Source organism: Protopterus annectens, chromosome 8.part1 (genome assembly GCF_019279795.1).
Source record: "Protopterus annectens isolate FY-2018-M chromosome 8.part1, PAN1.0, whole genome shotgun sequence".
Taxonomy (NCBI): Eukaryota; Metazoa; Chordata; order Ceratodontiformes; family Protopteridae; genus Protopterus; species Protopterus annectens.
The window spans coordinates 150,332,993-150,354,232 of NC_056742.1; the positions used below are offsets into that span (position 1 = coordinate 150,332,993).

At 38.0% G+C, this 21,240-nt stretch overlaps 1 protein-coding gene across 1 annotated transcript in view; it reads left to right on the forward strand.

The window, feature by feature from the left end:
• The window catches only part of PKD1L2 (polycystin 1 like 2), a 1,522,374-nt gene that overhangs the window by 1,275,838 nt on the left and 225,296 nt on the right, over positions 1-21,240 (forward strand). The window contains exon 43 of the mRNA XM_044081586.1: positions 20,613-20,740. Coding sequence (XP_043937521.1) covers positions 20,613-20,740 — 128 coding nt within the window. The remainder of the gene's footprint in view (positions 1-20,612; positions 20,741-21,240) is intronic.

The window sequence follows — 21,240 nt, forward strand, 5'->3', positions numbered from 1 at the left end:
TGGCATGCCTCTCAGCATCTTAGCATAAGAAATCTGGACAAAGCGAAAAATAATAGAGGAAACAAAGGCCCCAAAAGAGGGACAGATTTTAAAAATTGCTCTAATGAGTTTAGAATGCGCATGTGTGTGTGTGTGTGTGTGTGTGTGTGTGTGTGTGTGTGTGTGTGTGTGTGTGTGTGTGTGTGTGTAAAATGATAGTTAATGATGGCAGGTTAATCAATTAATTTCCCAGGCTCAAACCCTGTATCTTAGTTACAAGAGACAAGAACCTCTATCCCCTACACCAGCTACCAGATTGCTGAAGGAATTTTGAGTTTCAGTCCATTTTCAAGGAATTGTGAGTTTCAATGAAGTTTCAAGGAATTGCGAGTTTTGGTGCATTTCCAAGGAATTATCAATTTCAGTACATTTTCAGAGAATTGTGAGTTTCAGGGGAAGAGAAATTTCACTGCTGCTTATACTGTCTGTTTTCAATGTGCAACAGTTTTATTTAGAAATTAGCAAATGGCACTCAGTGTTTGTCCAATAAAGTCTGAATGCAGTGCTCATAGCAGAACAGGTAGAATACTTGCATTTGGCCCAGAAAGCTGTGGATTCTCCTCCCACACCATGTGGATGGATTGCCGATCCTGTGGTGCACTTTAAGGGGTGGATGGAAGTGCTGCATTCCTGATTGTGTCCTCCTTTGGATTAGATGCCTGGCAACTATGAACTAGTTTTTGGCTTGCCAGCCATTCCCTATTGCAATATTACCAGCTTACTAAATTTTTTTAATGTAAAAGTAATGTCTTTCGACTTTTCCCATTTAGGGGTCACCACAGCGGAACTCCGATCCACTAATGATTGGCAGTGGATTTTTACGGTGCCGAGTTGCCAGACCGACGCCCAACTTTCAAAGAAGGCACACCCATAGGCAATTAATTCTTCAAGGACAGCAAGCGCTAAAGTTGCAGATGAAACACAGAAATGTAAAGTTGTTTGCCAGTAGCAACCTCTTCATTAGTTACAAATCTTTTTAATGTGGAACCATCAGGTGACTTTTATTTCTACAGAGACAGTATATATTGAGTGATATTGGTGGACTGTAATGACAGAAGTTTGAGTAGCATTTTATGGTTGAAATATTCTGAAATCGGTAGTTTTGTCATTATAGGTTCATACATTGTGTTTCATTGCTTACTAGAAAAATGTTCAAATCTACACATTTAAAGCACATTCTAACAAGTGGTGCTGTATTATACAAGGAATATAATTTAATATAATCAGAAAGGGGAATCAAAGAACACACATGTATGCATGGTCCTAAAAATGTGTGCAAGGAGCCTATGGTTTGAAAACAAGCCAAAGGTGAACTTAATCCACCTCTGGCCAAATGTATTTTCTTTGAATGTGGGTTTCAATGCCAGTTCAATGAATGTGAGTTTCTGGGGCAGTGAAGTTTACTGCTCATGCTGTCTGTCTTCACTGTGAGACTGTATTGTTTGTTTAGCAAATGGATATCATAGTGTGTGTGCTATAAAATCTGAAATAAACATTTTAGTGTAAATCCAAGTATCTGTATTCAGTGCAGAAGTAAAGAAGAAACTATGCACACTGACAAGGTTGAACAGTGTTTATGGTAATTGTGGAGAAGAATCCAAGTAATGCGACACTGGAATGGTTGGGGGGGTTTGATCCATTACCCTGCCTAGGGCCCCATTTGACCATGATCAGACACTGAACTGGATACCAAGAAATTCCCCACAGAGTGAGGCACTGCATGCATTTGTTAAATATTTTCGATTGTCTACTTTAAGTGAATTTCCTGCGGGACATGCACCATTTTTGTGAGACAAGTTCCCTCCCTATTTCTCACATATGAAGTTTCATTTGTTGCCTGTTTCTTATACAAAACTGTCTAGTATACCTTGTGAAATTGTTTGAGTTTTCAAACTGTACTTAACTTTTACTTAACTTTTACTTTTATCTTCTTTGTCTTTGGTTGGAATTCATGACAGGTCTGGGCTTCTTCCATATTCTAAAAATCTAGTGAGACTTAACTGGCTTTCAGATTCATTCCTTTTCAGGCTTACTTATTAACTATTCTCTGCAATTATGATTGTATCTCATTGTCTATATTAATGAATTTTCAGTTCTTTGACAAAATTTTTATCTAGTATATTGTACAATCTCAAAGTCTTGCTTAATTTTTCAATGCATGTTTCCCACATTTTTATGTGTTTTTATGCAATGTAACTGTTAAACATCATTTTAGTTTTCCTACACTTGTGATTCTCATGTAGCAGTGTATCATATATATAAATTTCTTTCCAGCTGCCAGCTAAGTCATTTAAAGTATTGTCCCATGTTCACCAAATCCTTCTGTTGTGTGGGACTGTGCTCCCCACACCCCCCACTAATTATATATACCGACTCTAAGGTCGCTCTAAATTGGGGAAAGGGCAAATCCTGTTAAAGCTAAATTACCAGTAAGCTAGTAGTAGATTGCAGTTCCTTTATGTTAGCCAACTAAGGCCATTCGATGACAATTTTCAAAGACATGCCTGTTCATCAAAAGTGCTGTAAGTTAATTAATGTTCGATGTACAGATGTGTGATTTAATATTTTTGTGATAGCCAAAAATAGACCCCTGTCTTCTATACTCTATTTGGCTTATGTTAAGTAATTGTGATTTTATGTATTATATTATATTATCTTTGTTTTTTGTGTTTTTATATCTATTATACATTTCAGTTAGTTATTCAGTTGTATTGAACTATCTGATCATATCATTTTAAATTTTAATTGTTTATAATGTCATGTGGTTTGCAGGGAGTATATATGTTGTATCATGTGATCATTTAATATGTCTGATATTGAGGATGCAAGTGCTTACTTTGTATTATTAAAACTTTATTATTTATTCCAATCGACTTTTTCTGCCTGGTGGCTGAATTTTGTTCTGTTTTAGCTGTTAAAGTATGTTATGGTTGCTATACTCTGTTTGTTTTAGCTATAAGTATAGAGCAGTACCTGCTATGCTCAGCTTCTGAAGAAATGCATGCTGCACATACCCACTATGCTGAGCTAGAGAGAGCAGTGCCCCCATGCAACACCTTCTGTCACATGTATAGAGGAGTATACACCTGTGACTCACCGCCAGGGGTCATTCTTTTAGGAGAATATGTACTGACCCCTCACCATATCATGGATGAGTCAGTGTCAGCCATTCACTCCTACCTGTCCCTGGTTGGCTAATGGAGCACAGGTCTTCTGGGTCATAGTCATAGTTGTATCCCTCTACATCTCCATGGCTTAGTGAATCTTTATTTCCACTGTAAACACCGAAACATGGATTTGTATGGCAATAAGTAACTTTTCCATTATCTGTTTAATAAACTGCTGGTTCTATATATTTGATGACTCATTCTTTCTTCTTGCTATTCCACATAAAGATGATCATATGCCTGTCCCATGCATTCTTGAACTGAGTACTGTTTCTGACCTTACTGCTTCATTAGAAAATCTATTTCAGTCATTCTTTACCCCTTGCTTCCTTATAATGCTTTTTCCCTGCCTCCTTTAGCAAATTGTGTTTTATTGTTCCTGTATCCCCCACCTGTTTTTTAATGGTACCCATTTAAATGTTGTGAATTCCTTTGAGGATCTTAGCACCCCTCCCCGCATTTTACCTAAATATTATGCAAGTTAAACTGTTTAATCTCTATATTCTTATAGTTTCTGCACAGTATGTACCATTTTGTTGTCTACTCTGAAGTGTTTGTGTCCTGTCTATCATTATTCTTCAGAACTCTATAAAAAGCTTTGCCACCTCACTATAAACAGAGGTAAAATCTCCTAGTTGTATCCAGTGATGCTTCTTCCTCTGTGTTAGAGTTTTCCACCAGCTTTTATTGCTACTTTCTCACATTACATCCCTACTTTTAGGTCTTCTGACATCACTGTGACCAGCCTGCTTATCTCTTTGTTGCTGTTTCTACTTCTCTTCCAGTTGGTTTCTCCTTCTCAGATACATTGCTGAACTGTGAAGATAAATCCAAGGTACTATTGACCTAATTTTTTGCTTAATTTGTTAGCACATATTATGTTTTTATCTTTCTACTCAATTCTGTAGGTTTCTAAGTGACATTATTTTACTTTATTATACTACATGTAAGGTTTCATGTTTTAGAACATTTCTTCAGCCTTGACAAGTCTCTTTTCAACTCATCATTTGCATTAACCCTTTTACATATCTTTCTACCATCAGCAAAAAGGTAGTAAATAAAATGGAATATGAGCAAACATGACACCTTAAATTTAGCATAGAAAAAGCAAACTGGAAATTAACAGAACTGAGTAGAAAGACTAAAGCATAACATGGATAAACAAATGTAAATAGTCCCTCAAAACTGATTTTTTTTTTTTAAATAGTCCCTCAAAACTGAAATTTTTTTTTCTCCCGTACTGGTATACTCGTCTGATTAGCAATTCAAAACTTATAGTAATGATGGCAGTACTTTGCCATGGCTATAGTGTTCTGTTAAATCTAAAATGAAGTAGAAGGAGTGGTTTCATATGATGTTCTCTTTCATCTGCTGAGCAAAGCAGCGGTTCCCCAGAACATGCATTTATTGCTGTCTGTTTGTTATCCAGAAGTCTGACATTTAAATGTGTTTCTCTTCTTCACTGTTATGTTATAATTCTATTGTTTACTGTTGTTTGTCTGAGATTAATGTGGTAGTTGGAAAGTTCATCTAATGGACTCCTAAACCTCAAGTGCTATGCTAAATAGGAGAGGATAATCTCATTCATTTTGTCTCCTGGCTCTCTCTTTCTAGATTAAGGTATGTACTCTAATAGCATTGTATCAGTGCAGGGATGGGCTTCATCTAAGGCTTACTGCTGCAGTTTGACTTCCCAGGTACGCATTGCAATACAAAAAGGGTGGGGCATACCAAACTAATATGGATGTCAGAAGTAATAACTAACATGGGCAACCATTGCTCTACACCAGTAGTCAGTCCCTCCCTGGTTAGATCCGACCACAAACTAATCACCATGGAAATCCACATCTCACCCATACCCCCAGCAAAGGCAAACCACCATGAAAAACCTCTCCAAAGCTGACTTTGAGGTCCTAAAAACAGAGGTGGCTAACTTCACAGCACCCATGTCAATGGAAAATAGATGCATGACTGACAAATCATACGCCAATGCACTGTATGAACACGTACATAAATGCATGCAACTAGCCATACCCAACAGAACCAAGACACTATCCTCCAAAAAAAGGAAACCAATCTGTTGGTCCCCTGCCATTAATAAACTCTACAACAGAAGGAAGAAACTGTTGCAGTAAAAGGTGAAGTCCCAAGACTGGAAAAACTCCCTTATTAGTCTCAACAAAAAGTTGAGATCCCTCATCAAAACCTCTAAAGCCAGCTATGAAGGCAGAGTTGTGGCAGACACTAAAAGCAACCACAAAGCCTTCTATAGTTATATCAAGAATCTCCACAGCAATACCCAAGTTTGCTCTAAGTTACTGCACAATGGTACCGCCTATACTGAGCCAACAGATATTGACAACATACTGGCTGACAGATTCAGTGCCAATTTACCTCCCCACCTCAAAGGGCCAATCACAATACCGGAGGAATGCCAGGCACCTAGCATTACTGCACCACAGGTTAAAGCTGCATTAGCCAAGGCCAGGAATACAGCTTCCATGACACCTGACAATATCCCTGGCTGTGTTCTACATGAACCTAAAAGTGAACTGGCACCACAACTGTGTGCCCTGTTCAATCACAGCCTCGTCTCAAGATTTGTCCCTACCGAATGGCACACTGCTACAGTCATCCCTCTCCATAAAGGGGGAGTGACTACAGACCCTGGGAATTATCGCCCCATTAGCCTGATGAGTCTGATATGTAAGGCTATGGGGCGCATCATTATGGACCTAATTAATAAGGATATAGGGAATCTACAAACTCTAGATCCCACGCAATTTGGTTTTATGAGAGGTAGATCATGCCTGCTCAACCTGGTTGACTTCTTTGAGTCAGTCACCAGAGCTGTGAATGAAGGCAAGGCAGTTCATACAGCCTACTTCGATCTGGCCAAGGCTTTTGACACCATTCCCCACTCAGGAATTATTGATAAACTCAATAAACTAGGCATCAACCCCTATATCACTAGATGGGTTGCAAATTGGCTCACAGATAGAACCCACAGTGTGAAAGTAGTGGACTCCAAGTCAGACTTATGACCAGTCATTTGTGGAGTCCCACAGGGATCAGTCTTGGGACCTCTCCTGTTTGGCATCTATTTCTCAGCAATCCAGGCCAACATGGAGGGACTCTAGCTGACCAAGTCTACAGACAACTGCAAGCTGGGAGCCATTATTAACTCCACAAGTGATGTAGACATTCTACAGAAAGGCCTCACTGTGACTAATGACTGGTGTCGAAACCATGGTCTTAAGCTTAATGTCAAAAATGCATTGTCATCCCCTTTGGGATAAAACTTAGTTCCCACTAATTACCACATTGATGGGAGCCCACTGAACACTGAAGGCATTATGAGAGATCTGGGGACACAGGTTGACAGCAGCCTCTCCTTTGACCACTACATTGCCACTGTGGCCAGAAAGTCCTTCTATGTGGTACATTTCATTACTAAGGGTTTTGCATTCAGGAAGAAGGAGGGCATCATTACTCTCTACTCTTCCCTAATTAGGCCTATCATCGAGTATAATGCCCCATTTGGCATGTACGTCACTAGACACATGCAACCGCTGGAAAGACCACAAAAGTACCTCATGAAGAGGATCCTAGGGCTTAAACACATGTCCTACATGGACAGACTCAAAAAGCTCCAGCTATTCTCTGTCTAATATCGTCTACTAAGAGACAATCTCTGCTTGACTTACAATGCCATGTCTGACCCAGCTTTGTTAGAAATGCTACATCTAAAGAAATCCAAATCCCTCCATACCACATGCTCCAGAGACCTCAGCCTCATTACCACAATTAACAGAACATGATGGAGGGATGGGTTCATAACCCAGAGACTACCATGCTCTGGAATAGACTTCCCATACATGTCAAGCAGAGCACCTCACTGGCCCTCTTCAAGAGAAATCTTGATGAGTGATTGGGAAATAGAAAGTTCACCCCGGGTATCACTGCAGAGGCTCTACTTGATAGAGGCACTGGGAATTAACATCAGGCAGCACAATGCCAGGGCACTTCTATGGGCTAGGTTTTAAAGGCTCCAGGGCCAGTAGCCTAGTACACACCTATGAATCTATGAACCTATCATGAAAACTAATGAGATTCATTAACATCCTATGTTAGTGAGCCCCATTTTTCATTTGTACAGGTGGCAGGAAATGAAGGATAGTAGAATATGGAAAATTTGCCCTTTCCCCACCGTAGTACAATCTTGAGGTTACTATATATAATTAGAGGGTGAGGAGAGCACATCCTCTCTCATGGGGTGTAGGAGTGTTTGACCCCCTACAAAAATATAATGTGTTTTTTCTCTCTCATGTTGTTAATTTTGCACATTATGATATACATATATATATATATATATATATATATATATATATATATATATATATATATGTGTGTGTGTGTGTGTGTGTGTGTGTGTGTGTGTGTATATGGATATACCTTATATTACCAAAAGTCCATAACGCTGAAGACAAATTTGCCGAGATGAAAATAACAAAACTTAAAATGCCGAACCACGTCATTTTTCCCAGGGCAAGTACATACTTGCCCAATTTGGGAAATAATGCCCTTTTCCCCACTGTAGCATGATCCTGGAGTTGGTATATAGAGTTAGTGGGGTGTGGAGGGCACAGCTCCAAATCTTGGTGGGCTTCAGATAGTACAGTGTGTTGTAGTGTAGCTGTTCAGAAAATGCATATTAATGCAAACTAGTTATTCTTGCAACCTTCTAAACTTACAATAGTAATATTGTAAGCTTAGAAGGTTACAATAGTAATATTTAAAATTTGTCCTTCAGTTTTAACTTTCGTCTGCCTATTATTTTTGGCTTTGTCCAAAATTCTTGTGGTACGAGACTGAGAGGTATGACTGCACTAGGTGTTTATGTATATATATATATATATATATATATATATATATATATATATATATATATTATATGGTTTTACTTCATTTGCCCTAACTTCCGATTGACCGACACCCATTTGCCCGACACCAAATGACCGAAATTTAATTTGACCGACAAGTATTATTGGCAAGTAAATGGGATATACCCCCTTCTCCACTGTAGTGCGACCGTGTTGTTAGAATATATAGTTGGGGGGTGTGGGGGCACAGCCCCCCACAATCAGGGGTGTGGGGGTGAGGTCCCCCACTTAATTTCATATTATATTGCTTAGTTTTGCTTTAATATTGCTTAGTAACCCCACACCCCTCTAACTGTATATTCTAACTCCAGGATCGCACTACAGTGGGGAAGGGGGCATATCCCATTTACTTGTCAATAATACTTGCTGGTCATATGAAGTGTCAGTCAAATGAAATTTCGGTCAAATGGTGTCGGGCAAATGGGTGTCGGTCAATCGGAAGTTAGGGTAAATTAAGTAGATCCATTTATATATATATATATATATATATATATATATATATATATATATATATATTTTTTTTTTTTTTTTATGGCCTGTTTATGAATTTTGTTCTCCTTGCCACATTTTCTTGTGATATCTTTTCTAACATTATGTCTGAAAATTATATTGCAGCATATGTTCTTTTCTTCTGGGGTGTTGAAGAACTTCTGCAGATTAAACTTCTAGATAACAGATATATATTAGTCATATTGTTTCCTAAGATCATTAACGAAGATTGTCATTTTATGATTCTGTTTGTTGTGTAGTCAGTCATACATCATGCTCTATTTTGTCCTTTTTGCTGTTTCATCATGCTATGATGTGACATCAATACTGCACCAAATGTTTTTTTTCCCTTATTGTCTTGGAAAAATTAACAGATATATGTTGGCCAGATTTTGAATACTAGGCAGATGCTTTCCTTGCGTCATATTTGTTAATGCTGGATACATGTTGTATTACATTATGATTTTATTAACATGTTTGATAAGTTTCAGGATGCTTCATTTACTAATGTTCTTAGTACTGCTTCATGTGTGTTTCAGAGAACTACATTTGTTTTGGAAAAGTAATCTTTACTAACTTTGACAACAGCACTCATCAAAGTTATTGGCTCTTCACACTGTACCAAGTGTGGTTTTAGTAGACAGTCTTGGAGAACTTCATCATTTTAGATAGGTGAATTTATCCTGAGTTACAACATACATGGTATTCTGTTTTTACTGAATAATTTGCTACTGAAACACAGTGTTCACTATTAGCTGATACATGCTTTGCAATAAATAGTTTTTGGCTGGAAGAACACAATGAATCTTTTTAAATTGTGCAAAATCAGGATGGTCTACAGTCTGACCGTTTGTCACATATTACTGTGGTCTGTGTTCCACAGTGGCCTCTTAACAACTTGAGACCTACCGGACCAAAAATGATACTTTTATGCACATTATGTTGCCACAAATTCTTGAGGAAGCCAGTGTTTTTTTTTAATGCACTCCACTCAGAGTGCATTAATACTACTGGAAATGTATTATTAAATAAAGTAGAAATTAAAAAAAATCACATTATTATCACCTGATTTTATTTTGCATTTATTTTAATTGACAAATTACTGATGTGACTCGATCTCAGGGATCATATGAATTGCCTCTAAGCTCTAAAGACAGAGGAAGAAGCTAAGCACTTTAGGAATAATTAAAGAATAATACTGTAGGTGAGTGGCAAATCCTGACTGAGTTCAACTATTTATTTAATTAAAAGTAAAAGTTTGACATCATGAAACAAAAAAACACTGTGGAGAGGACAAACCGCACCGGACAGCCGAGAAATTTAACTGATTTATTCCAAGGTTAAATGTCCGGTGCGGTTTGTCCTCTCCACAGTGTTTTTTTGTTTATTGGTGTTTGTTACACTGTGCCTCGTATTTCAGTTTATTAGTTTGATATCATGACTTACTTTCTTAGATTCATAGTCTTTATTTGTCTTTTATGACTGTCACTGTTGTCCTAGCTGTGCTGCTGATGGCTTTGCAGATTGCTGCCTGCTGCAGTAACTATAAAGAAGGTGCCTGACCTGTAGTGGTTTATTAATCCTCCTACCCCATGCTTTTGTTTAACAGGCCCATACTAAATAATTGCGATTTAACTTAAATGACAATGGTATTAATCCAATATTAGCATCAACAGATATACATCGAATCCACACTGTTGAGCTGACATAATCAGATATTCTTTGGTTAGTAAGTTTAAATGAAGGTGTAAAACAGTCTGATATTCCTGCTTTCATAATGGCAAATAGTTTCAAATATAAAACTGTATAAATACCTATGCTGGTGCCAGAGAGTAATAAATCACTGACTACTGTCCAGGCAAAAAAAATTTGACTAGTGTCTCAAAGCCTTGATTGTACATGCAAGAAAGGATTGGCATCCCCATCATGGGGAGGCTATGGACTATGATAGTAGTGGGTCAAGTTTTAGCCCTGGTTGACACTGGGACATGAAGCAGAATGCAATGCTGGAAGTACAATTTGACCGGAGTGTGTCATATCCACCCAGTGACTCTTTGTTCTCAAAGACCATGCCTCATTGCCTGCCAGCCATAAAAGGATGCCATCAAGCAGATGGGTGAGATAAAGCTGTAATCCTACAAAAAGAGAAACCCCCTCTGTGTATAGCAGAGCCTGCTTTTCAGCCTGATTCCCTACTGCGTCTTTCAGTCACCAGCCAGAAGGTGATAAAAGGCCCAGGTCAGGGAGTGCAAATACCAGTTGTCTTTCTAAGAGGTGCTTAGAATACTTTATGGTGGGAAGAGTCTTATTCAGAGCAATCCAGGAGGAACTAAGAGAGCCTGTTTGTGAAATAAGAAATGTGAAAACATGCCTGTTGTGGGGACCAGTTGAGCACCAAAACCTCCCTGTCTCTCACTCCAAAACTTTCACAACATATCGTCTTCAATGTGATTCATTTCCAGAACCAAATCAAGATATTAGATGCCGTTTGCTTCATTTTATGCTGTGTTATTGCTTGCAGGCCACATCACTTTATAGTATAAGCTGCTCACTTCACTTCATGTTCTGACCTTGTTCACAGGCTACATTACTTTGTGATATAAAATTTTATTTAATTTATTTTGTTTACTGGGGTAGTACAATGATCACTGTAGACCATTTGCAGGCAAGGCCTGGATCGATTCACAAAAAAAAGAAAAAGAAAATAGAACAAGTACAGAGTAATCAGTTCATGCAAGTTACTTACTGTAACAGTTATGGTGCATTATTTAATTTAGCCTTTATTCCAACTGGGGCATCTGTAGTGACCATAAGGTAATGTATTATTTCTTGTCCTCAGGGCTACTAAGCTGTTAGGGACAAATTTTTGGATTAACTGATTTTGACGCTGACAATAAAAGAATGACTGTAGATCATGGAAGTTGCACAGTAAGCACGGTGCATAAAATGCTCTCTTTATACCCAGTGGCTATACAATTAATATTTTTATGAACTCTCACAAATTTGTGCGTTATGCCTTACAGGCATCACTACAGAGCTTAATATATGTCAGTACATGTCAGTCATATCTCAGTTATCACCATTAGCTCAGGTTTGTATAAAGTCAACTATGGTTCCAAGCACAACATGGGGTTATTCTTTTACAGATTCTTTACATGGTTTTCAAGTAAGTGTGGCAGCAAAAATATGAAAGCAAGGATTATGTCATGTAAAGCATGATCTGCCCTTCTAGGCTACTTTTTGTGGTGTTAGAGGTACTCTGTGAATGAAAGTGATTGGCCCCATCCTCAATTTAGGTTGACCAAAGTTAAGTGTGTGCATGTGTGTGTCTGTGGCCATGAGACATTGGTTGCAATGAACACATCTCTGAGATCAGTAAGTTCAGACACATTACTGTGGACATCTTTTTATTTTTTTACTTGATCATAATCTGACAGTCAGAATTGAGGTTTGTGCAGTCAAAAAGCAATTATTTTTGGTAGAGATGCATGCAATCTGTGCATAAAAGTAATTAACCCTGCTGTCATTTGATCACAGTCTTTAACCACTCATCAATCGGGCTTGGCAGACCTAAGTGCATGTATGTGTGTCTGTTTGTCTGCCTGTATGTGAAAAACAATGAATTCATTACTAAGGCCATTTTTTAACCTATCACAAATCATACATTTCAGGTGTATACACAGTCAGTAAAGAGGCTATACATGGTGGGTATAGTGTCAGTTTGTAGATTAAAGTGACCCCATCCTCAATTGAAATGTTCAGTAGAAGTCCAGCAATGAGCGGTATGTCAAAAGGTTGGAAATATGCTCTAAAATCTTCTACATAGTATCAAAAGTCTAACAGCTTTTGGGAGCCACCCAGCACAAATTAATTGTTTAATTCAGTAAAGTACTGAACTATCCACCAAAATCCATCAATGTCTCCAGTTTTCCTTTCTTTCCTGTTAGTAATGTTTGTTGCTATCAATGACTTAATTTTGTAGTTCAAAGAAAATTTTGTTCTCCCCCAGTGAAAATTTCCTGGAGATGCCCCTGTACTTAAGATTTCTGTTAACTGCTAATTACTTCATCTGCAAAGGAAACTGTCAATCCTTATTTTTCACAAGCAGGAGAATAGCTCCTAGCATCAGAGTATATTTATCAATTTCATTACACATTTTATATTAGTACCAGTGTTAGTCTGGTAACATTAATTTATTTATTTGCTTAGGTTTACTAAGAAAGTCCATCTGGGGACTGAAATGACCATTTTCAGAGGAGGCCTGAGGAGAAAAGCTCTAAAACAAGGACAGAAATGCATTTTTGACAATTCAAAAGAAAAATGGTTAACAAACATTGTTTACAAAGTGTTTCAAAGTGAACAGTCAAAAACACTATTTACAAAGCATATCAGATTAAGGAAATACCTGTTTTCAAGATAATGTGAGTTGAATCAAAAATAGTATGTTAATACACCTGTATAGTAATCATGGTGGACAGAGGTAGGATTGCATACTTCAAACTGTAGCTGTGGTACAATTGCATAGTTTATTATTTGCCAGCTGATATTTTAGACTTGATTTGAATTGTTGCAGTTTATTTAAAAGTCTAATAGGTTCATACTTTCATAGGTAGGTACTAGGCTATCTGCCCAAAGGCATTTATAAGCCTAGCCAGAATGTGTTGGCTGTTGCTGCCCCCTTAGATTAGTTCCCTGTGTGGTTTGGAAGTTTGTTTCTATGCCTTGGAGATGGCAGCAGAGAACAGCAAATAATGGTAATAATTATTACATTTATTAGCAAAAGTTAGTTAAAGTTCTGAGGATCTAAAGGGATCTATTTGGTACATGACATTGGATGAGGTTTGACAGCAAAGGGGTTTTAAGTGGATGGTGAAGTATTTTGTGTGCTGTGAGTAGCTGGGAGAGGGCAATGTGTTGAGAAAGTTTATGTCAGTTGAAGGTACTGACCACCATACATTGATGGGACCTTTTGTTGTAGGTGCTTTCTAGTTTGTGCTTTGCGGAAGAATTGAGATTTGTGAATATTGTTAAGGCATTTATGAGGGTAGGAAGGAGAAGGGAGGGGCAGCTATGTTTTTTAACACCTATGCTGGTGCCAGAGAGTAATAAATCACTGACTACTGTCCAGGCTACCAAAATTTGACTAGTGTCTCAAAGCCTTGATTGTACATACAAGGAATGATTGTCATGCCCATTAAGGGTAGGCTTTGGACTATGATAGTAGTGGGTCAAGTTTTAGTCCTGGTTGACACTGGGACATGAAGCAGAATGCAATGCTGGAAGTACAGGCTGACCGGAATGTGTCATATCCACCCAGTGACTCTTTGTTCTCAAAGACCTTGCCTCATTGCCTGCCAGCCATAAAAGGATGCCATCAAGCAGACGGTTGGGATAAAGCTGTAATCCTACAAAAAGAGAAACCTCTTTTGTGTATAGCAGAGACTGCTGTTCAGCCTGCTTCCCTACTGCCTCTTTCAGTCATCAGCCAGAAGGTGATAGAAGGCCCAGGTCAGGGAGTGCATTATTTAATTTAGCCTTTATTCCAACTGGTGCATCTGTAGTGACCATAAGGTAATGTATTACTTCTTGTCCTCAGGGCTACTAAGCTGTTAGAGACAAATTTTTGGATTAACTGATTTTGACGCTGACAATAAAAGAATGACTGTAGATCATGGAAGTTGCACAGTAAGCACGGTGCATAAAATGCTCTCTTTATACCCAGTGGCTATACAATTAATATTTTTATGAACTCTCTGAAATTTGTGCATTATGCCTTACAAGCATCACTACAGAGCTTAATATATGTCAGTACATGGCAGTCATATCTCAGTTATCACCATTAGCTCAAGTTTGTATAAAGTCAACTATGGTTCCAAGCACAACGTGTGGTTATTCTTTTACAGATTCTTTACATGGTTTTCAAGTAAGTGTGGCACTAAAAATATGAAAGCAAGGATTATGTCATGTAAAGCATGATCTGCCCTTCTAGGCTACTTTTTGTGGTATTAGAGGTACTCTGTGAATGAAAGTGATTGGCCCCATCCTCAATTTAGGTTGACCAAAGTTAAGTGTGTGTATGTGTGTGTCTGGGGCCATGAGACATTGGTTGCAATGAACACATCTCTGAGATCAGTAAGTTCAGACACATTACTGTGGACATCTTATTTTTACTTGATCATATGATATGGTTATGTCAAAAACCTAAATGGCAACGCTCAGGTCTGTTCTGAGCTAGTACGAAATGGAACAAAGTACACTGACCCCACTGACATTGCCAACATCTTGGCTGACAGGTTCAGTGTAAATCCCCCCCCCCCACACCACCACCTACAGGGCCTATTACTATTCCAGGGGTTGTGTAACTCCAATTATTACTGATACGTTGGTTAATAAGGTTCTATCTAAAGCTAAAAACACTGCCTCCATGGGACTAGACGGTGTCCTGGGCTGTATCATACGCGAGCTTCAAAATGAATTAACCCCACATCTGAATACCCTGTTCAGTCTCAGCCTCTCGACAATATATGTGCCCATAGAATGGAGCACAGCAACGGTGGTTCCGCTGCACAAGGGTGGGCCCACAACCGACCCTGGGAACTACCGACCAATAAGCCTGACCAGTCTGATCTGTAAGGCAATGGAGCAAATCATTATGGAACTCATAAATGGAGAGATTGGGAACCTCCAAACACTTGACCACACACAGTTTGGCTTCGTCAAGGGCAGATCATACCTCCTGAACCTGGTGGACTTCTTTGAGACAGTTACTCAGGCTATAGATAAGTGAAAGGAGATACACACGGCTTACCTTGACCTTGCTAAAGCATTTGACACCATTCCCCATTTGGGTATTATTGATAAACTTACCAACCTGGGCATAAACCCTTACATCACAAGATGGATCGCAAACTGGCTCTCAGACAGATCCCACAAAGTAAAAGTAGTGGGATCTATGTCCGAATCCAGACCAGTAACGAGCGGTGTGCCTCAGAGCTCTGTCCTGGGGCCCCTCCTGTTTGGCATATACTTCTCAAAAGTACAGGCAAGCACTGAAGGGCTATGGCTGACCAGGTCTGTGGACAACTGCAAACTGGGGGCTATAATAGAGTCTCCGGCCGACATGGATATCCTCCAGAAGGGCCTTAATGAGACTGATGCATGGTGTCAAAGCCATGGTCTCAAGCTAAATGCTAAAAAATGCGTAGTAATCCCCTTTGGAAAAAACACAGTACCTGCGAACTACCACATACGAGGTAACCCCCTGAAATCTGAAGAAGTAATAAGGGATCTAGGGACCCAAGTAGATAGTCAGCTTTCCTTTGATAACCATATTGCCAAGGTGGTTAGAAAATCCTTCTATGTGACCCATCTGATCACGAAAGGGTTTGCATCAAGATCTAAGGATGTAGTGGTGCCCCTGTACTCTTCCCTCATCAGACCCATTATCGAGTACAATGCACCAATTGGAATGTACCTGGCTAGGCATCTCCAGCAGCTGGAGAGACCACAGAGGTACCTCACTAAGAGGATTACTGGCCTCAAACAGTTGCCCTATGCAGCACAATTGAAAAAACTAAGGCTTTTCTCTGTTGTATACTGCCTTCTCAGAGGCGATCTCTGTCTAACATACAGAGCCATGTCCAACCCAGAACTGTTGAACATGCTCCATCTTAGCAAATCCAAATCCACTCAAGCTACATGCTCTAGGGATATAAACCTCAGCACATCAATTAAAAGAACATGCTGGAGGGATAGATTCCCTTCGCAAAGACTTCCCTTGCTTTGGAACAAGGTCCCGATCTACATTAGACAGAGCCCCTCACTATCACTCTTCAACAGGAACCTTGATGAGTGGATGGGTAACAGAAAGTTCACACCAGGGATTATACCAATAGCTCTACTAGATAGGGGCCAAGGGTACTAGCTGCTAGATCAAGGGCCTAGGGAACTAACCAAAGGTGTGGTGAATACCACACAACGTGGCTGGGCTAATATATGCCTTCGGGCAGATAGCCCAGTACCTACCTATGAACCTATCTGACAGTCAGAATTGAGATTTGTACAGTCAAAAAGTGGTTATTTTTGATAGAGATGCATGCAGTCTGTGCATAAAAGTAATTAACCCTGCTGTCATTTGATCACAGTCTGTAACCACTCATCAATTGGGCTTGCCAGAACTAAGTGCATGTATGTGTGTCTGTTTGTCTGCCTGCATGTGAAAAACAATGAATTCATTACTAAGGCCATTTTTTTTAACCTATCACAAATCATACATTTCATGTGTATTACACAGTCAGAAAAGAGTCTATACATGGGGAGTATAGTGTCAGTTTGTAGATTAACATGACCCCATCCCCAATTTAAATGTTCATCAGAAGTCCAGCAATGAGCGGTATGTCAAAAGGTTGGATAGATAGATAGGTTCATAGATTGGAATATGCTTTAAAATCTTTTACATAGTATCAAAAGTCTAACAGCTTCTGGGAGCCACCCAGCACAAATTAATTGTTTCATTCAGTAAAGTATTGAACTATCCACCAAAATCCATCAATGTCTCCAGTTTACCTTTCTTTTCTGTTAGTAATGTTTGTTGCTATCAATGACTTAATTTTGTAGTTCACAGAAAATTGTGTTCTCCCCCAGTAAAAAAATTCCTGGAGATGCCCCTGTACCTAAGATTTCTGTTAACTGCTAATTAATTTATCTGCAAAGGAAACTGTCAATCCTTATTTTTCACAAGCAGTAGAATAGCTCATAGCATCAGAGTATGTTTATCAATTTCATTACACATTTTATATTAGTACCACTGTTAGTCTGGTAACATTTATTTATTTCTTTATTTGCTTAGGTTTACTAGGAAAGTCCATCTGGGGACTGAAATGACCATTTTCAGAAGAGGCCTGGGGAGAAAAGCTCTAAAACAAGGGCAGAAATGCATTTTTGACAATTCAAAAGAAAAATGGTTAACAAACATTGTTTACAAAGTATTTGGAAATATGCTTTAAAATCTTTTACATAGTATCAAAAGTTTAACAGCTTTTGGGAGCCACCCAGCACAAATTAATTGTTTCATTCAGTAAAGTACTGAACTATCCACCAAAATCCATCAATGTCTCCAGTTTACCTTTCTTTTCTGTTAGTAATGTGTGTTGCTATCAATGACTTAATTTTGTAGTTCACAGAAAATTTTGTTCTCCCCCAGTAAAAAAATTCCTGGAGATGCCCCTGTACCTAAGATTTCTGTTAACTGCTAATTACTTTATCTGCAAAGGAAACTGTCAATCCTTATTTTTCACAAGCAGTAGAATAGCTCCTAGCATCAGAGTATATTTATCAATTTCATTACACATTTTATATTAGTACCAGTGTTAGTCTGGTAACATTTATTTATTGCTGCATTTGCTTAGGTTTACTAGGAAAATCCATCTGCGGACTGAAATGACCATTTTCAGAAGAGGTCTGGGGAGAAAAGCTCTAAAACAAGGGCAGAAATGCATTTTTGGCAATTCAAAAGAACAATGGTTAACAAACATTGTTTACAAAGTATTTGGAAATATGCTTTAAAATCTTTTACATAGTATCAAAAGTCTAACAGCTTTTGGGAGCCACCCAGCACAAATTAATTGTTTCATTCAGTAAAGTACTGAACTATCCACCAAAATCCATCAATGTCTCTAGTTTACCTTTCTTTTCTGTTAGTAATGTTTGTTGCTATCAATGACTTAATTTTGTAGTTCACAGAAAATTTTGTTCTCCCCCAGTAAAAAAATTCCTGGAGATGCCCCTGTACCTAAGATTTCTGTTAACTGCTAATTACTTTATCTGCAAAGGAAACTGTCAATCCTTATTTTTCACAAGCAGTAGAATAGCTCCTAGCATCAGAGTATATTTATCAGTTTCATTACACATTTTATATTAGTACCAGTGTTAGTCTGGTAACATTTATTTATTGCTGCATTTGCTTAGGTTTACTAGGAAAATCCATCTGCAGACTGAAATTACCATTTTCAGAAGAGGCCTGGGGAGAAAAGCTCTAAAACAAGGGCAGAAATGCATTTTTGACAATCAAAAGAAAAATGGTTAACAAACATTGTTTACAAAGTATTTCAAAGTGAACAGTCAAAAACGTTATTTACAAAGCATATCAGATTAAGGAAATACCTGTTTTCAAGATAATGTGAGTTGAATCAAAAATAGTATGTTAATACACCTGTATAGTAATCATGGTGGACAGAGGTAGGATTGCATACTTCAAACTGTAGCTGTGGTACAATTGCATAGTTTATTATTTGCCAGCTGATATTTTAGACTGTATTTGAATTGTTGCAGATTATTTAAAAGTCTAATAGGGTCATAGGTTCATAGGTAGGTACTAGGCTATCTGCCCGAAGGCATTTATAAGCCTAGCCAGAATGTGTTGGCTGTTGCTGCCCCCTTAGATTAGTTCCCTGTGTGGTTTGGAAGTTTGTTTCTATGCCTTGGAGATGGCAGCAGAGAACAGCAAATAATGGTAATAATTATTACATTTATTAGCAAAAGTTAGTTAAAGTTCTGAGGATCTAAAGGGATCTATTTGGTACATGACATTGGATGAGGTTTGACAGCAAAGGGGTTTTAAGTGGATGGTGAAGTATTTTGTATGCCGTGAGTAGCTGGGAGAGGGCAATGTGTTGAGAAAGTTTATGTCATTTGAAGGTACTGAGCACCATACAGTGATGGAACCTTTTGTTGTAGGTGCTTTCTAGTTTGTGCTTTGTGGAAGAATTGAGATTTGTGAATATTGTTAAGGCATTTATGAGGGTAGGAAGGAGAAGGGAGGGGCAACTATGTTTTTTTAACTATGATCACTTAGCAGGTGCTTTGTCAGTAAAGAGAACCTGGTTTGTAGTGTGTCTTGTTGACTACAGTGTCAATGCAAACATTAGGTTTTAACTTGCTATTAATGATAGCTCGTAACAATTTTATGTCGGTGTCATTTTCAATGTTTGTGTTGTTTGAGGTAATAACATCAAGGTCAGCATAATTTTGATTTGTGTTTTCAGGAAAGAATTGAATTAGTTTGGTCTTGATCAGGTTTAAGAGCAACTGAGACTTATTTATTCAGTTTTCTACAGATGTGAGAGACTTTTGTGTGATGGTTTATATGGTGGGAATGTTTGAGGCTGAACAAACCAAAGTTGAGTCAACAAGATATTACATTAAGGTGGTGAGTTTTGGCTCCTCGTGCATGCATTAATGAAGATATTGAAACGTATTGCCCTAACTATGGAGTCTTGGGGACTCTTGTGATTGGAAGGAATAAGGAGTGGGAGTAATTCCATTCTACAAACTGGGTGCAATTGTTTAGATAGCTGGTAAATTAGTTTACTGAGGGTGTTGTGAAGCCTATCAGATTTAGTCTTTGGAGTAGTTGATGTGAGACCATGTCAAAGGCTTTTCACAAGTCCATGAAAAGAGTGGAGACGAAATGACTTGAGTATTTTTGAGATGTATCCAATCTGGCTTTACTACCTTGGGCAAACCAAGGTGACTGTGGATAAAATCAACTTTACAACAGCCTAATATGAGCTATTATTATGAAATCATGTTTGGCTATGTTTTTATTCGTTTATCATTTGCCAGCTCATAATATAAAATAAAATGTTATTTTCTGTCCTAAAGTTACAGCATCAAAGTGTAAATTGCTGACACTTACTAAAGCTGTTAAACTATCCCATATCCATGCAGACAAAGTAAGTGGAACAAGCATTTAATATGGAGAAGCTCAACCAAGAAATTATCTTACAGGCTGAGTCCATTACGCTTGAAAAAAATGTGAAATTGACCAAACTCTTTTCTTTGAATCTATGATACCTGTGTTTGTAAAATGACCATAAACACATTGTTTTCCAAACTGTATAACCATTTCAGCTAGATTTTTTGTCTGTGTTTGAGCATTTTATTTACAACTGAGCATTTACAATTTGTTTTGTAGGTGCATTTGTAACAAGCAGTGAACTGAAGATTGTGCGGCTTTATCCATACACCGATGGGCTACATATATTTGTTATCGCAGCTGAAGTTATTTATTTCCTTTTCGTCATTTACTACATGGTTGTACAGGTAATAAGATTTCTGTTTTAATAGTTCATTTATTTACTACATGGTTGTACAGGTAATATGATTTCTGTTTTAATAGTTCATTTATTTACTACATGGTTGTACAGGTAATAAGATTACTGTTTTAATAGTTCATTTATTTACTACATGGTTGTACAGGTAATAAGATTACTGTTTTAATAGTTCATTTATTTACTACATGGTTGTACAGGTAATAAGATTTCTGTTTTAATAGTTCATTTATTTACTACATGGTTGTACAGGTAATAAGATTTCTGTTTTAATAGTTCATTTTCAAGTTCACCTAGTATACCTTTGAGTATTTTTGTTTTAAATTAGCTTCATTTAAAGAGCAAACACCAAAATTATGAAAAATGGTTAATATATATTTGGCATTTGGTAGAAACTATATAGAGATGTAATTTAGCTTTAATTTAATGTATATTCTACTATCCGAATACTTTTCTTCAAAACATGCATAAAGTTCACTGATTGACAGTGTA